The 17,627-nt window shown below is 41.4% G+C and overlaps 2 protein-coding genes and 1 non-coding gene across 5 annotated transcripts in view; 1 reads left to right on the top strand and 2 right to left on the bottom strand.

The window, feature by feature from the left end:
• arhgap35a (Rho GTPase activating protein 35a) overlaps positions 1–8,218 on the bottom strand; it is a 104,825-nt gene extending 96,607 nt beyond the window's left edge. The window contains exon 1 of the mRNA XM_045724377.1: positions 8,123–8,218. The gene's annotated coding sequence lies outside the window, so the exon portion shown is untranslated. The remainder of the gene's footprint in view (positions 1–8,122) is intronic.
• Positions 7,268–17,379, top strand: LOC106612373 (adaptor related protein complex 2 subunit sigma 1). 3 transcript variants are annotated; one of them, XM_014213452.2, is made up of 5 exons: positions 7,269–7,564; positions 8,564–8,713; positions 9,206–9,319; positions 13,729–13,788; positions 15,880–17,379. In XM_014213452.2, the coding sequence occupies exons 1-5, from the start codon at positions 7,562–7,564 to the stop codon at positions 15,979–15,981; spliced, it is 429 nt and encodes a 142-aa protein (XP_014068927.1). In that variant the 5' UTR covers positions 7,269–7,561; the 3' UTR covers positions 15,982–17,379. The 3 variants fall into 3 exon arrangements, with proteins under 3 accessions (XP_014068928.1, XP_014068926.1, XP_014068927.1); XM_014213453.2 differs by lacking the exon at positions 9,206–9,319 and having other exon boundaries at positions 7,268–7,564; XM_014213451.2 differs by having other exon boundaries at positions 7,268–7,564; positions 13,729–17,379.
• On the bottom strand, positions 9,036–9,118 carry trnat-ugu (transfer RNA threonine (anticodon UGU)). Its single transcript has one exon. It is a non-coding gene; the product is annotated as a tRNA-Thr (tRNA).
• Positions 17,380–17,627: the final 248 nt, after the last annotated feature.

Raw genomic sequence — 17,627 nt, 5'->3', positions numbered from 1 at the left:
TAACTCAAAACGTGGTCAAATTACACCAAGTATACAAAACATTAATAATACCTGCTCTTTCCTTGACATGATCAGGTGAAAGCTATGATCCCGTATTGATGTCACTTGTTAAATCCACTTCAAACCAGTGTAGATGAAGGGGAGGAGACAGGTTAAAGAAGGATATTTAAACCTTGAAACAATTGAGATCTGGATTGTGTATGTGTGCCATTCAGAGGGTGGAAATATTTAAGTGCCTTTGAATGGGGTATGGTAGTAGGTGCCAGTTCTTGACACACCAGTTTGTGTCAAGAACTGCAATGCTTTTGGGTTTTTCACGCTCAACAGTTTCTCATGTGTATCAAAAATGGTCCACGACCCAAAGGACATCCAGCCAACTTGACACAACAGTGGGAAGCACTGAAGTCAACATGGACCAGCATCCCTGTGGAATGCTTTCGACCCCTTATAGAGTCCATTGCCGATGAATGAAGGCTGTTCTTTGGAAAAAATGGTAGGTGGGGGGTGAAACTCAATATTAGGAAGGTGTTCCTAATGTTGGCTATACTCAGTGTATAATTTTGATATCATGGACAGTCAGTCCTTGCATCCATAGCTCTGTCTATGAATTGTAGAGTGGTTACTTTTCTCCAGCCTCATCCCTCAGCTTTGGCTCAAAACAGGGGTTGGGAAAAAGCGTTGTTATTGTTTCAACTGCTGATTGCCCCTTTAACTGCACATGCCTTTAATTGATAGATTAATTAGGAAATTAGGTCAATGCAATTTAGGACAAGAAATTAGATGCAACTTGCAAGAACTGGAAAAACACTTCCAGCAAATGTGTATTTAAAAAAAACTCTAGCAGGAGAACACATGTATCCATGTTTGGCAATTAAAGATATAAACCATTTTCACAATATCATGTCAGTTATGCATTCACCACAAACGTAAACTCAGTTAAATAGCATACTTGTATTGCATTTGATGTATTTGATATAAAATGCTACGGATGTCTAACTTACTAGCTTCACTGGCTTCAGACACTCACAAATCGTACTTCCCAATATTAACTAATCATATATCTGATCCAGCACACAGGGAGAATGGGAAAGAGAATATTATGATTTAGCCATTCAGAAAAACTATAAACTCAAAAAGGTTATTCCCGGTCCTCTAGACTTACTCATGCCATATGGCTGTTCACTGAATTGTTGGAAATAACTTTTTCTCCTGAGAAGAATTCAGTAGTCCTGATTTTAACATGTCAGCTTAAATTCTATGGCCTTCCTCACGAGTATACGACTTGACAATATAAAACCACAAACACATGGAAGTTAAAGATAGAGATTCCACAGAGACAGAAATGATGTACTGCAATACTAAATATGATTGTTGTTCTACAATGCCCGATGAAGACCTACGGGTCAAAAGGTTGTAAATAAATATCACCTGGGAGCATGAGCAGCAGTGTGCAGTGTTTTCCTTTCTCTTTTCCATGAGTTTGTCTACAACTCCAGCACCTTTCAGAAAGTACCTGGATGTGCTTATGTTCTTCAGCTTTTTGTTCTACAACTCAGATGTTTAGTGGCTTGGGGACTTTGTTACACATTGAATCTCTCCCTGTTTCTCACACACACAGGTGTATTGCAGTTTCACAGGCCCCCCCGCAAGATCTGAGAAAGCCCCCCCCAACACCTTACAACATGCAGTCCGAATCAGGCTGTGACTAACTGACCCTTATGTATTCTTTTGGGTGTTGGATAACTTTCTTTATTGGCAGAACATTTTATCATAATTACTTTGCTAAATATTCTAAAACAGCCCACATACTAACAGTTACTCTTGATCTGTGTATTTTAAATGTTTTAGGTGAACATCCTCCATTTAAACAAAGTTGAAAGTACAGCATTCCGAGTCAACAAGCTGCTTGCTGTCCAATCATATTAGTCAGTGAGTTCACGGCAATATTTGCATGAACCCAGTCACACAGAGCAAGACTAGCAGCGGTCAAAGTTTCATTCATAATTTATCCCCGTTTTTCATTTTCTCCTTCACTACTGAACTACTACTGGGATACTCACTGCGACAAGCTGGCCCAGCTATACCAATCTCTCTGACCAAGACCTTTCTGAACGTTGTTTGGTTTTTAACCAGAGTATAAATTGAGGAAATGCTCTGAACTGTTTCATACGCTCCTATTCATTTAAAGCCACAACAGCCTTGGAAAACCCATTGGAAAACAAGACAGCAAAGCAGTCTAACGAGAGAAAGAAGCTGCCTTGCTTCTACTTGGTTTCCCCCTTTACTCTCTCTATCCCATCTCAACTCGCTTTGCAGCTGAAATATTTCTGGGTCCCAGGGGCACACACATTCCTCCCACTCACAGTTGTGCAATCCCTGACAATCACCACCCTCCCCCTTCGGCCTCCCCGGCCTAACGCACAGCACAGAGGAGCTGTCCAAGCTGTCTGGACAATGTTCTGCTGCGGCTCGGCTACCCACCAGACCAGTTAACAAACCCAGGGGCCATGATTTTGCAGAAAACAGCCAAAGGGATGTAACATAAATGTCGGACTCTCCTTTCTGTTACTGCTTGGTGTGGGATTGGGAACAAAAGTGTATTCCTTGCCTTTGGTGTGAAAGTCACAGGCTGTGAAAGACAACGTGTGTTTTGTTGTTTTTGCTGAGATTTAGGGTTGTGCCCCAGTCTTCCTGTATAATGGCCTATGTTACACCCTACAAATAGGCCTTGTGGTTGAAGGCATGATGTCCGAGGGTTTGTAATGTACGTTTCATTGTGTAAAAATGTAAAAGTAGCATGGCTTCTTTCCTCTGGGGTTTAATATGGTGAACAGAAATCAATGATAATGGAATAGGTCAAAATTATGTGAGACATCTTGATTATGGGAGTATGGCTAGACGGTTCACTGTCCTGCTCTCAGCACACATCAAAGCTGCAGGCTAAAGTCAAATCTAGACTTGGTTTCCTCTATCGTAATCGTTCCTCTTTCACCCCAGTTGCCAAACTAACCCTGATTCAGATGACCATCCTACCCATGCTAGATTACGGAGACATAATGTATAGATCGACAGGTGAGGCTGCTCTCGAGCGGACTGATGTTCTTTACCATTCTGCCATCAGAATTGTCGCCAATGCTCCTCATAGGACACATCACAGCACTCCTCTGTAAACTGGTCATCTCTGTATACCCGTCGCAAGACCCTCTGGTTGATGCTTATTTATAAAACCCTCTTAAGCCTCACTCCCCCCTATCTGAGACATCTACTGCATCCCTCATCCCCCACATACAACACCCGTTCTGCCAGTCAAATTCTGTTAAAAGGTCCTCAAAGCACACACATCCCTGGGTCGCTCATCTTTTCAGTTTGCTGCAGCCAGCAACTGGAACGAGCTGCAACAAACACTCAAACTGGACAGTTTTATCTCATCCGCTTCATTCAAAGACTCAGTCATGGACATTCTTACTGACAGTTATGGCTGCTTTGCTTGATGTATTGTTGTCTCTACCTTCTTGCCCTTTGTGCTGTTGTCTGTGCCCAATAATGTTTGTTCCATGTTTTGTGCTGCTACCATGTTGTCATGTTGTGTTGCGCTCATTCTGTGTTGTCATGTGTTGCTGCCTTGCTATGTTGTTGTCTTAGGTATCTTTATGTAGTGTTGTGTTGTCTCTCTCATCGTGATGTGTGTTTTGTCCTTATCTACAGTTGAAGTTGGAAGTTTACATACGACTTCGCCAAATACATTTAAACTCAGTTTCACAATTCCTGACATTTAATCCTAGTATAAATTCCCTGTATTCAGTCAGTTAGGATCACCACTTTATTTTAAGAATGTGAAATGTTAGAATAATAGTAGAGAGAATGATTTATTTCAGCTTTTATTTCTTTCATCACATTCCCAGTGGGTCAGAAGTTTACATATACTCAGTATTTGGTAGCATTGCCTTTAAACTGTTTAACTTCAGTCAAATGTTTTGGGTAGCCTTCCACAAGCTTCCCACAATAAGTTGGCTGAATTTTGGCCCATTCCTCCTGGCAGAGCTGGTGTAACCGAGTCAGGTTTGTAGGCCTCCTTGCTCGCACATGCTTTTTCAGTTCTGCCCACACATTTTCTTTGGAATTGAGGTCAGGGCTTTGTGATGGCCACTCCAATACCTTGACTTTGTTGTCCTTAAGCTATTTTGCCACAACTTTGGAAGTATGCTTGGGGTTATTGTCCATTTGGAAGACCCATTTGCGACCAAGCTTTAACTTCCTGACTGATGTCTTGAGACGTTGCTTCAATATAAACTTCACGGTTGGGATGATGTTCTTCAGCTTGCAAGCGTCCCCCTTTTTCCTCCAAACATAACAATGGTCATTATAGCCAAACACTTCTATTTTTGTTTCATCAGACCAGAGGACATTTATCCAAAAAGTACGATCTTTGTTCCTATGTGTAGTTGCAAACTGTAGTCTGGCTTCTTTATGGCGGTTTTGGATCAGTGGCTTCTTCCTTGCTGAGCGGCCTTTCAGGTTTTGTCAATATAGGACTCATTTTACTGTAGATATAGATACTTTTGTACTTGTTTCCTCCAGCATCTTCACAAGGTTCTTTGCTGTTGTTCTGGGATTTATTTGCACTTTTAGGCACCAAAGTACATTCATCTCTAGGAGACAGAACGCGTCTCCTTCCTGAGCGCTATTACGGCTGTGTGGCCCCATGGTGTTTATACTTGCATACTATTGTTTGTACAGATGAACGTGGTACCTTCAGGCGTTTGGAAATTGCTCCCAAGGATGAACCAGACGTGTGGAGGTCTACAATCTTTTTTCTAAGGTCTTGGCTGATTTATTTTGATTTTCCCATGATGTCAAGCAGAGGCACTGAGTTTGAAGGTAGGCCTTGAAATACATCCACAGGTACACCTCCAATTGACTCAAATGATGTCAATTAGCCTGTCAGAAGCTTCTAAAGCCATGACATAATTTTCTGGAGTTTTCCAAGCTGTTTAAAGGCACAGTCAACATAGTGTATGTAAACATCTGACCCACTGGAATTGTGATACAGTGAATTATAAGTGAAATAATCTGTCTGTAAACAATTGTTGGAAAAATGACTTGTGTCATGCACAAAGTAGATGTCCTAACCGACTTGCCAAAACTATAGTTTGTTTACAAGAAATTTGTGGAGTGGTTGAAAAACTAGTTTTAATGACTCCCATCTAAGTGTATGTAAACTTCATATTTAAAATTATTTTATTATATATATTTTTGTTTATTTATCCCAGACCCTGTAGGAGGCCTTTTGGTAGGCCGTCATTGTAAATAAGAATTTGTTCTTAGGTTAAATAAAAATATATCTGGCTCTTTTTCCTTTTCATAATCAAGCACAGTGGTAGACTATATTGCATTTTTCCATTTTATTTCAGATAATTGGATTCCTCATAGGATACAGCAACTCACAAAGACCATAACACTTTAGGCAAGTCAGTTAAGAACAAATTCTTATTTACCCTGGCCAACCCTGGACGATGCTGGGCCAATTGTGTGTCCCAATCACAATGTGATTCAGCCTGGATTCGAACCAGTTGCAGTGCCTTAGACAGCTGCGCCACTCGGGAGCCCCCACTTAGCTTGAAGTGATACTTTATCAACATACTTGAAGTGACGTCAACCAAATGTATAATTAAGGGTGCATTCGTAAATTCACTCTGGCTATCTACTCTCATTTCAGAGCGCACTCGTCTGTGTGCCAGAGCGCAGAATTATTGATGAATTTAGGAACGCTCAACACCAGTTGAACATGGCCGGTGTCAGTAAACGTCAGCCAATAAAACGCGTAATTAAATTGTTGCCAGCAGCAGTTAGTCACCAACGCTCTGGATAACATGGAAAGAGCCAAACCAGCTCTGTTGGGTCGAATAAAATGGTCACAGTGAGGTGTTCTCTCGTTTGTGTCTGGAAGTAGCTAGCCAACGTTAGCTTGGGTGCCGATGTGAGGTCAGAACGCTCGGATCAACCCTACTCCTCGACCAGTTCGTCCAGTGTGCGCTCTGAACACCCCCAATTTACGAACGCCCAGAACACACTCTGGCACTCCAGATTGAATTTAGGAACACACCCTAAGTGATCATGCCGGAGAAGCCGGTATTTTGAGGATATATTGACACGGGTGTTGTTAGGCCCCAGACTTTGTCTCGGGCCGGCAAACGTACCAATATATCCTCCAAACACTGGGTTCGAGGGCATTATTACTTTTACACAAAGGGGTTACCAACATATTCAAATAATGATTGCAATATTTCCATTAAAAACGTTATTTTGACGAATTTATTCATACTATTTAATCCTTCCACAATATATAGTCCCGACACAAATCAAGGGTTGCTACCCAAGCCAGCTGGTCGTTCGTTCTGTTGCCAGGGAAGTCTCTTTGTTCTGCATCTAGATACGACCCAGTCGTTCATTCTGAATGCTCAATTGCAATACTGGCTGGCAACGTTCTTAACCCTTGCTTGCTAGCTAGCCAACTACGGCTAATTTACGGTCACGGCAAAAAGTACAACAAAGTAGCCACATTTGTTTAAGCTGTTTTTTTAGTGACATTTATTTGGATACATCCATAACAATGAGCGAATGCGGCGTGATTTCGCCTGGCATAGAAAATGTGCTCAATCGTCAGGATGCTATTGTTCAGAGGAGCTCGCCAACAACACAGCTAACAATCACTTCAAACTGAAGCTTGAAAGACTGCAAACTACCTAAACTTCGTTTAGTTGTACCTTTTTTCAATGTATATTTATTTGTTTCTATCCATAAAAAAGATGCCAGCTGAGAAACGCTGCCTGCCTAAATCCAGACACGTTCATTACTGTGTTGCAAATGTCGGAGACAGACTGCAAGGTTTATACAAATCTCCCGTTGAAAACGAATGTTAGTCTAAAATGAATGTGAGATCATGTCTAGATGCTTTTAATAGTGGGGATTAGGTTCATAAATAACCCGGCTGGGTTGATGAGACAGTGGATTGCACAGTCAAATGGAACAGAGTAAATAGGCAATTTAAATGTCAGTTTTAGCCGGCGCTAACTTGTGGAATAGACCGGCTGGAATGCGGTTGTAACTATCAGAATTCAGGAACTGATTTACCCGTTATATAATGTGCCATAAATTACAATAAGTGCCTGTAAATTATTTATACTACAAAATTTGCACTTTCCCCTTCAGATTTTTTTTTTTTTTACATGATTGGCCAAACCTGAGCCAAATATTCATGTGACATGACCTCACGAATCTGCAGTTGACACAAGAAGCTGGAGAGGGGTGCATGCTGGTTCTTGTAGGGATATATCATTCTCTTAACTTTTTAATTTAACGAATTTACTGGTCTAATAAAACTAAATTTCCCGCAATGCCTTGCGCCTTTAGCTTTTCCTGTACACCCTGCTCGGTAAGATAGCGGGCAATCGGTCGTCAAAACAATCCTGGTCATTTGGAGAATTTATGAAAAATCTAATAAAAGTCATCAGGCTAAGGGAATTCCTATTTGATTAAAAACAACTGACTCAAAGAAAAGACAATGGTATGTTTGCAATTGGGTACATTATGTGGCCAATTACTTTGCTCTAACGTTAGCATAGCCGCTAGCTAGCCAATGTCGTTCGCCAATCTCTCCTGTGAAATGTATGAGAAGCCTATAAAGTATAGTTAGCTAGATAACGTTATATATTCGAATTAAACAAACAAACCTAACTAAATGAATCGATTAGCTACATCCGGCTCCCGACTTTTTTTTAAAAGTAGCAACTGCCTGGATTGCATTTGTCAGTAACGTTAGACTAGTTAGCCACCTAGCTAGTTAACATAGCTAGCTATATATCTTGACCTGGAAGGGTGTGGCTAGCTAACGTTAGATTACTAGTTAACGGTAGGTGTTGTAAAGGAATGCGAATCTGTCTGCACACTTAACCAATCCATGCTCAGAAATGCACTGTTATTGGTGTTTGTTATAGTTGTAGGTTATAGGTGAAACTGATGATGCATGAGTGGTGAGAACATCCAGTGAACCAAATAAAATGTTGTCACATGCACCGAATACAACAGTTGTAGACCTTACTGTGAAATGCTTAACGTTACTTACCTATAGTTAGATCTGAGAAGCCGTATTCAAGACAAGGCTAGCGAGCGTTCAATGTTTCCTAATGTTCAAATGGAAATTAAGTGTGTAGAACTTTGACTCTCTGACAAGAAGAACGGGAAAATCAAGTTCTATAGCCACATTACATTCAGGCCTAGTCTAGCTTGGCTATATGCCGAGTTCAGAATGTTGTGATGTAGTTAGCTAAGTTACTATAGCAGGGCTCTCCAACCCTGTTCTTGGAGAACTACAGTCCTGTAGGTTTTCACTCAACCCTAATCTAGCACACTGGTTGATAAGCTGAACAAAGTTAGTTACATCTGGGGTTGGAGCAAAAACCTACAGGAGGGTAGCTCTCTGGTACAGGGGTCTCCAACCCTGTTCCCGGACTGCAGAGCATTTCTCATTCTTCATTTTCTCTCCTCCCCTGCTCCTGTCATTCAGATCCGCTTCATCCTGATTCAGAACCGAGCAGGGAAGACCCGACTGGCCAAGTGGTACATGCAGTTTGATGACGATGAGAAACAGAAGCTGATTGAGGAGGTGCACGCTGTGGTGACTGTCCGTGATGCCAAGCACACTAACTTTGTGGAGGTAAGGCAGAAGGATTTACTCGATGCCATGTGGGTGCCCTAATGTAGGCTATTTGTTTCTGGCAATTGTATTCATTGTCACTATCTGGCCATTCTAGCAAGGCTGGAAGCTACCTGGTACAGTAACTCAAGGTCTGGAGCTCTTTTTACTTGGCTTTACAGTGACATGGGCCTAAATTGTAGCATACATTGTGACACTGAAGAGGCAGTGGATAATAGGCTATATTTTCCACTGATATACTACATTTTTAGTCATTTAGCAGACGCTCTTATCCAGAGCGACTTACAGTAGCGAATGCATACATTTCATACATCTTTTTCTTTTCCCATACTGGTCCCCTGTGGGAATCGAACCCACAACCCTGGCGTTACAAACACCATGCTCTACCAACTGAGCCACACGGGACTAATTGGTTAACCAGGTTGAATTCGATATGCTATTAATTATTCTTCAATGAAAAAGCACATATTGAGACAATTGTCTTGTCTTCAGTTCAGGAACTTCAAGATCATCTATAGGCGCTATGCTGGTCTGTACTTCTGTATCTGTGTGGATGTGACAGACAACAACCTGGCATACCTGGAGGGCATTCACAACTTTGTGGAGGTATGATATGACATTAACTCAGACGTAGACTGTTTATTACGATGACACACAATGTGGGGGCTGTTTTATGTCCACGACTCTTTGGCTGGTTATGTGAAGGAATGTGGGCTCATCAAATCTCCACATTCATAGCTGAATGATTATTCATGTTTTATTGGTAAATGATCGTATCGATGTGCTCCTACAGCTCTTTGAATTTATGCACACACCCTATATTCTAATCTGGAGTGCGCTTTAGGCGTTCGTAAATTCAGAGCGTTGTCAGATTGTCTGTTTGTAAATTCTGAGCGTTTCACTCTTGGAGTGTTCAGGAAGCACACTGGATGCTGTGGCCGAGGAGTAGGGTTGATCTGAGGGTTCTGACCTCACAACGGCAGTCAAGCACCCAAGCTAACGTTGGCTAGCATGCTAGCTACTTCCAGACATAAATGAGAGAACACCTCACTCTGACCATTCTACTCACCCTAGCCGAGCTGGTTATCCAGAGCATTGGTGACTGTAACTGTGCTGCTGGCAACAATTATTTAATTACGCTTTTTTTTGCCAACGTTTACTGACACTGGCCATATTCAACGGGTGCTGAGTGTTCGTATATTCATCAGTTATTCTGCACTCTGGTACACTCAGACGCGAGTGCTCTGAAATCGGAGTAGATAGCCAGAACGAATTTACGAACACACCTATAGAGTACCACAGTATGAGTCATAATACCCATAAAACCTAGCGGTCAAACAGGGCAATAGTTTGAATCGTTTTCCCACCATTTTTCCCCTAGGGGATTTTAGAAACGCTTAAAATAAGGGCTGTGTTTCGTGTATGCTTGCCTTGGTGTGACGTTTTGATAACCGTATAAATCTCTCGAATATAGTGCCTCATCAATATATTCGCCTGTATCTACCCCCCAAAATGAAATCCTAATTAGCTGCTAATGTGGCTGTTAATGTGGCTATCATAAAGAACTACAAATGCTATGATGATTTGGATGAGTCTGCTGACTAGAAGCACAGGTAAGAATATATGGATTAACTATCGATTGTTAGCTAAATATAGTAATGAATAAATTGGCAACATTTCTATTAATTGACAACTCTGTGAACTGTCTTGTGCAAGTTTTAAATGGACACAATACCTGTTAACAAAGGTGTCAGCTAGAGATGACGTGCAGGAGCTTGCAGGGATTTGTAATCTTGCATGATGTCTACTTTGATGCTAATTAGCATTTTCGAATCTGAGAGTAAATAGAGCCGAATGTATTGAAAAGTCACCTTGTCCGTGAGAGATTTAATTGGTTATCAAATCGTCACTCCAGGGTAAGCCTACATGAAACACAGCCCTTATTTTAAGTGGGGATGCACGATATATCGGTGAACATATCGGAATCGGCCAATATTTGCTAAAAATGTCAACATCGGTATCGGCCCGGTGTCTAGTTTCACGCCGATGTGAAAAACCGATGTCAAAGCTGACGTGCATACCTATATGATGTAATGACGCACGTAAAATGTTGCTTTCCTAACCTAGCCCACAATGTCTGCTGTGTGGATCAAGCAGTCATCCGAAAGAGTAACAACATTTCAGCGAGACAACTCAAAGGTGAAATCCAAGATAATGGAATTCATTGCCCTTGACAATCAACCGTTCTCTGTCATGGGTGATTTTGGCTTTCGCGACTGGTCGAGCACCGGTACACACTAACGTTACCAAGTGTGCTGTTGTTCAGATGTTGCCCTACCGGAGTTACATAGTAATAGCGTCACTGCTATAAGCTTCACGACATACTATGGAACGCCGTTTGGGTCTTTGTGTGTCAAATAACAGTATTTGACAATAACACTATTTGAAGCTTTTAATTTCACATGTCAAATAACACTGTTCTATTGTAGAATGTTGTGTTCTGAATTTGCACGTGCAAGCCAAACGCCACCACTACTATCAGTAGCAAAGCTGTACAAAAAAGTCTGCAAACACCGGCCACGAACGATGTTTTTACAACACCGCGTTGGTAGTAAAGCATTATTTGTTCGACCGCAACTTCTGCGGTAGCTAACTAGCTTTAGCTTGGTACCTAGCTGGCACAAATACAACCAGGCTGAAAACAATTACCAGTAGAAACTGCAGTCATTTTCACTATTCTTAGAAATGATTTAGGAATCCTTGTGAGTAAGTATTAGCTAGGTTGTCCCTTGTTGTTTGCCTATTGAAATTGAACTTCAGTTCATGAAAATAAATAGCTAGCCAGCTACTCAACCCTGTTGCCCAAAGCTAATGTTATAAGCAGCCAGCTAGCTTCATCTGGCTAGTGAGCCTCAACCGGGTTATGTGTTGTAAAGCTAGCCACAATAAGGATTAGGCACTATAGTGGAATTTGCGGTTTGCCTTCAAAATAAAAGTACCCCTTTGAAAGTGATGCAGAAGGTTACAATTGGTGGAATCATGCCATATTTAGACTATATGATGTGAAGCAATGAAATGGGTTATAAGTCTACTCAGTGACACCCACAGAACACAACTGTATTTACGCAAATATTAGCGTTGTAGCTCTTATCGCAGGACTGTGACTGTGAAATCACCTCCCCAGTCAGCCTATTGTGTATATTGGCATTCATATTGCAATGTACAGCTTTCCCTGAGGATTGGGGATCAATGAAATGGGTGAGAGTCTAATCAATACCCAATTTTTTCCCCCAACGTCCTCCTCGGAGTTATCAGACTCCAAAACATCCACACAGTATTGTTTTTCCTAGGCACTAGTGTTCAATACACACAGGTTGATAATAAATTTGGCTCAATTCAGTTGTTTCAGAGTCCCACAATAAGAGCTACGATGCTAATGTCCTCTGGGTGTCACTGAGTAGACTGATACCGCATGTCACTGATCCACAATCCATAGGTAAGGCTGAACAGTGAAATAAGTACGACCCCAATCCAATTCTAAAGTATAATACATCCAGTGTGATTAACAGATTTGTCAAATTAACATTGCCTTTTGTTGATTTTATATAACATTCCAACCTTATTTAGCATGATCTATTCAATTATGGCATAATTCTACTATTTGTATTAATTTGCATCACTGTCAATGTCAATGGCATACTTGTGGCTAATCCTTGTGGCTAGCTTCATAGGTGGGTCCGACCACCATTAATCAAATAACCCTAATTTATAAGACTGATCTTCTTTTAGATGATGATGATGATAACTAGCTATATACTTAGCTAGCTAACTATAGCTACTGAAACAGGTTGTCGTTTTCCTATGTTTTTGGGGAAGAACATTGTTTGCATCCATGAGCTAGCTAGCTTTTTTTATGACCAGCACTGTAGGTGCGCGAGACAACTTTACCAGCATCATAGCATACGTATCGATGAATCGTTGTGACATGTGAAATACTGGTGTTAGTGTAATCAATGTGTAATAACTACGTACAAAATGTATGAACGCGTTAAATTATTATGTGACGTTCAGTCATATTCAGGTCCTGATTGGTCAACAAGCTTGTGTTTGTCTGTGTAACCTTTTTATTTAAGTAGGCAAGTCAGTTAAGAACAAATTCTTATTTACAATGGCCTCCCCCTGGCCAAAACCAGACCACGCTGGGCCAATTGTGTGCTGCCCTATGGAACTCCCATTCAAGGCCGGATGTGATACAGCCTGGATTCGAACCAGGGACTGTAGTGACGCCTCTTGCACTGAGATGCAGTGCCTTAAACCGGTGTGTGTGTGTGTGTGTGAACTATTTAACTGTACTAGCGGCCTTTTAAGCATTATATAATGTTTAATATCGGTATTGGGGTTTTTGGCAAGTGAAAATATCAGATATCGGTGCATCACTAATTTTAAGTGTTTCTAAAATCCCCTATGGGAAAAAAAATGCCTGGTGGAAAAATTGGAACCATTTCCCTGTTTGACCGCTAGGTCTTATGGGTATTATGACACCTCGACTGTGGGGCTCTATTTTCTATGCATTCTTACCCAGTGTAATACGCCCCATATAGAGTCTGACTCGACGCAAAAGTAAGACCAAAACACCAAAGTGGGGGAAGGATGAATCTCTCTGGTGGTCTTCGTTCATATTCCCAAAAAGCATTGCCTGAGTGGCTTTCGTCCCGGGCCGAGGGGAAATGGCGGAACAGCTCGCACTGTGCTCCCTGTCCGAGGGGCAGGCGGAATGTGGCCGTGAAGGAAAACAGCAGAGATTCCTGACACTCGGGTTCAAGAGCACCGCAACCTGGAATGCTGGACTTCCTCAGGCCCTTAAATGATTCCCTATATACTAGGGAATCATTTAGGCTAGTGCACTACTTCAGACCACAGCCTTGTACTATGGATTACACTGTATCCTAGCTATGAATTAGACTAAATAGTTAATGTAACAAAACCTGACCCCCGTGTCCTCTTTCCCCCTTTAGGTGTTGAATGAGTATTTCCACAATGTGTGCGAGTTGGACCTGGTGTTCAACTTTTACAAGGTAAGAGTAAAAAATGTTGAGATGAATTTTAAAACCACAAACTCTGTGCTAAGAGGAAAAACAGAAAGGAGAGGAAGAAACCCGGGGGAGGTGAAAAAATACCATTTTAATTTATTTTCTTTCGTTGCAATGGGGGGGTGCTATGGCAACGAGGATGGGATGCATAATTACAACAATCAGTCAACTAGGCTCATCCACATCAATTTGGTGGGGGTTGTTTTTCCCTCTGCCAGAAATGTTAAGCAATTAAGACTCCTCTGATGACTGCCCTTTAAGCAGTTATCGTGTCAATTACGTAAGGCATTTCTGAGTACTCGCCCACTCGCTGAACCTTAAAGAAGCGCAGCCCACGCTAAAAGTTGCTACGCTCTGTGATGTCTTCGGATTCACGAATAAAACAGAAAGTGTCAGAAAGCGACATGATGGCAAACAGCTTGCCTCAACATCAACCCCCTCTCTATTAGATCTAGTGCCACAGCAGCAAGGCCTACGCACTGTTAGAAAGGCTAATTTACATAATGGGGTGGAGATGAATCTGCAGGATCTATACAGTTCTCCCAACACTTCCATTTTTTAAAAACTTCTTAGGGATTAAATCCCATTAACGGGATCGATTTGACAACAGCCAGTGAAAGTGCAGGGCGCCAAATTCAAACAACAGAAATCTCATAATTAAAATTCCTCAAACATACAAGTATTATACACCATTCTAAAGATAAACTTCTTGTTAATCCAACCACAGTGTCCGATTTCAAAAAGGCTTTACAGTGAAAGCATACCATGCGATTTATGTTAGGTCAGCACCTAGTCACAAAAAAACATACAGCCAAATTTCCAGCCAAAGAGAGGAGTCACAAAAAGCAGAAATGGAGTAAATGAATCACTAACCTTTGATGATCTTCATCAGATGGCACTCATAGGACTTCATGTTTCACAATACATGTAGGTTTTTGTTTGATAAAGTTCATATTTATTTCCAAAAATCTCAGTTTACATTGGCGCGTTATGTTCAGTAATGTTTTGCTGCCAAAAGATCCGGTGATTTTGCAGAGAGCCACATCAATTTACAGAAATACTCATCATAAACGTTGATGAAAGATACAAGTGTTATGCATAAAATTAAAGAAACTACTCCTTAATGCAACCGCTGTGTCAGATTTCTAAAAAGCTTTACGGTGAAAGCACACCATGCAATAATCTGAGTACAGCGCTCAGCCACCTAAACAAGCCATGTTGCGGAGTCAGTAAAAGTCAGAAATAGCGTTATAAATATTCACTTACCTTTGATCTTCATCGGAATGCACTCCCAGGAATCCCAGTTCCACAATAAATGTTTGTTTTGTTCAATAAAGTTAATCTTTGTCCAAATACCTCCTTTTTGTTTGCGTGTTTAGTTCACTATTCCAAATGCACAAGGCGCATTTGTCTAAGTCCAGACAAAAAGTCAAAAAAGTTCCATTACAGTTTGTAGAAACATGTCAAACAATGTATAGAATCAATCTTTAGGATGTTTTTATCATAAATCTTCAATAATATTCCAACCGGACAATTCCTTCGTCTTTAAAAATGAACGGAGCTCGTGCCCACGGCCGTGCGCGTGACTAAACTAAAGGCTTTCAGCCAGACCACTGGTTCAAACAGCTCTTATTCACTCCCCTTTCACAATAGAAGCCTGAAACAATGTTCTAAAGACTGTTGACATCTAGTGGAAGCGCAATCTGACCAAATTTACACTGTATATTGGATAGGCAATCACTTGAAAAACAACAAACCTCAATTTCCCACTTCCTGGTTGGATTTTTCTCAGGTTTTCGCCTGCCATATGAGTTCTGTTATACTCGCAGACATCATTCAAACAGTTCTAGTAACTTCAGAGTGTTTTCTATCCAAATCTACTAATAATATGCATATCTTAGCTTCTGGGCCTGAGTAGCAGGCAGTTTACTCTGGGCACGCTTTTCATCCGAATGTGAAAATACTGCCCCCCAGCCCAAAGAGGTTAAAGCTGTGTGCGCACAGGGATTTTGACCAGTGCAGTAGGCTGACCTCTGACCTAACCTGCCTCAACCTGTCCTGTGTGTTCTGTCCCAGGTGTACACGGTGGTGGACGAGATGTTCCTGGCGGGGGAGATCAGAGAGACAAGCCAGACCAAGGTCCTCAAGCAGCTGCTAATGCTCCAGTCCCTCGAGTAGCCATCTTGACCAGTCCATCACCCACCCACCATCAATGTCACTCTGGAAAGGACCCCCTCTCATTTGCCATCCTCCACCCCTTACAGAAACCAGGGGCTTATTCACGAGGGTGCAGTCACAGAACGTTCAGATAGAAATGCATGGCGTAGAACAGACATCGTTTTCGGGTCATGCAGAATCGGAATCGAGTCGGCTCTACACATTACATTTCGATCTGCAACAATGAGAAAGTTTCAACCTCTTATGTCCCAGAAAGGCTGTATTTTGATGCTGCAGATACGGCTCTTAACCACCAGTTCAAGTAAAGTTATCTGGATGAGTATATTTGCAGCACTGAAAATACATGTTCTCTCTATGCCCTGTCTCAAGCTGGAGGCTGCACTTAGATTAAGGTTGCCAGTTATTCACCTGTACATCCCGCCATCAAACCTATACTAGTGGAGAGAGGATGACAAGGATTCACTGTTCTGGCAACCCCATTGTCACTACAGTAGCTATATAAAAAAATAAAAAAACATCAGAAAACCCTTGTAAACTGCCTGTGATATCCCTGTCTTCTCTGCACCATACGTCTTGTCTGGAAGAATCACAGTTTGAGCTGAGGAGTGACTAAACCACCGCTACAAATGCCCATCGAAGCCATTGACCTCTCGTGATGGTTCACAGTTCAGTGGAGTGCACTTTCTAAGTGTGCTGTTGAGAGGTCTGGTAATGGCAACCTGTGCAGGGTTGTAGCTACTCTGTGATATTAAATAGGTTCTCCTGTCTTAAATAACTGTCAGTATCATGTCAGGTTGTATATCAGACAATGCGTCTCCACTCCACATATGGTGCTTGTTAGTCACATCCAGATATGTTCAACTTTAAATACACACAAATACTTTAAGGGAAATTATACAGTGATATATATTTTAAGTAAAGCAGTACTGTGAAGTTTGTTTTGTATGGTGTACATAAAAACAGTATCTTATGTGTGAAACCATTGGCCATTCCCCAGCCTGTCTCGTTCTCACCGAGTGTTTTAATACACAGATCTGAATTGGAGGAAATTCCATTAATATTCCCACGACATAAATGGGGTTTCCAACAACCAGAGGCCAAATGATATGACCAAAACTCTAGAGGCACTTGTCTAGTAGGTCTGTGACAACACCGCCTTGTAACTCGTCTGTCATTGTAACCATGTCCAGTCTTGCACCTCCCGACATGTCACAGGTTTCACATGTTACTATTATGGTTTGTTAGTTTTTATTTGGATTTAGTGCGATGTACTGCTTCCCCTCTCCACCTGTCTGAGATGGTTGAAAGATGTGTTGAGGTCTCCTGTTGCTAAACTACCCAGTCAGTGTGTGTATATATATATAAAAATCAAAGTACTAAATAAAATGTTAAAACCTGTGCTTTTTATACTGTGAATGTTTGTGTGACGAACATCAGATTAAGTACTGAAGTTGGAAAACGTATAATTTGTGATTAGTGCCATCTAGTGGTATTAATCCAGCCTAGCCTTCACATTTTGGAATCCGCCCTCTGAGGTCATTCTTGCAGCCTCCCAGTGATCTATAAAATTAATCAATATATCCACTTAAGCTACATTAACGCACTCTGCCTGTTACTCCATTGAAATTCAGACAAAGCTTTTACCA

Source organism: Salmo salar, chromosome ssa09, assembly GCF_905237065.1.
Source record: "Salmo salar chromosome ssa09, Ssal_v3.1, whole genome shotgun sequence".
Taxonomy (NCBI): Eukaryota; Metazoa; Chordata; class Actinopteri; order Salmoniformes; family Salmonidae; genus Salmo; species Salmo salar.
Note: the sequence above shows the minus strand (reverse complement) of the source record. Positions and strands in the feature narration are given on the sequence as shown.

What these genes read in the sequence shown, in the direction of transcription:
- LOC106612373 (XM_014213451.2), top strand. An exon ending in AGCACACTAACTTTGTGGAG is followed by an intron (nt 8,714 to 9,205) that starts GTAAGGCAGAAG and finishes TCTTGTCTTCAG; the next exon opens with TTCAGGAACTTCAAGATCAT. An exon ending in GCATTCACAACTTTGTGGAG is followed by an intron (nt 9,320 to 13,728) that starts GTATGATATGAC and finishes TTCCCCCTTTAG; the next exon opens with GTGTTGAATGAGTATTTCCA.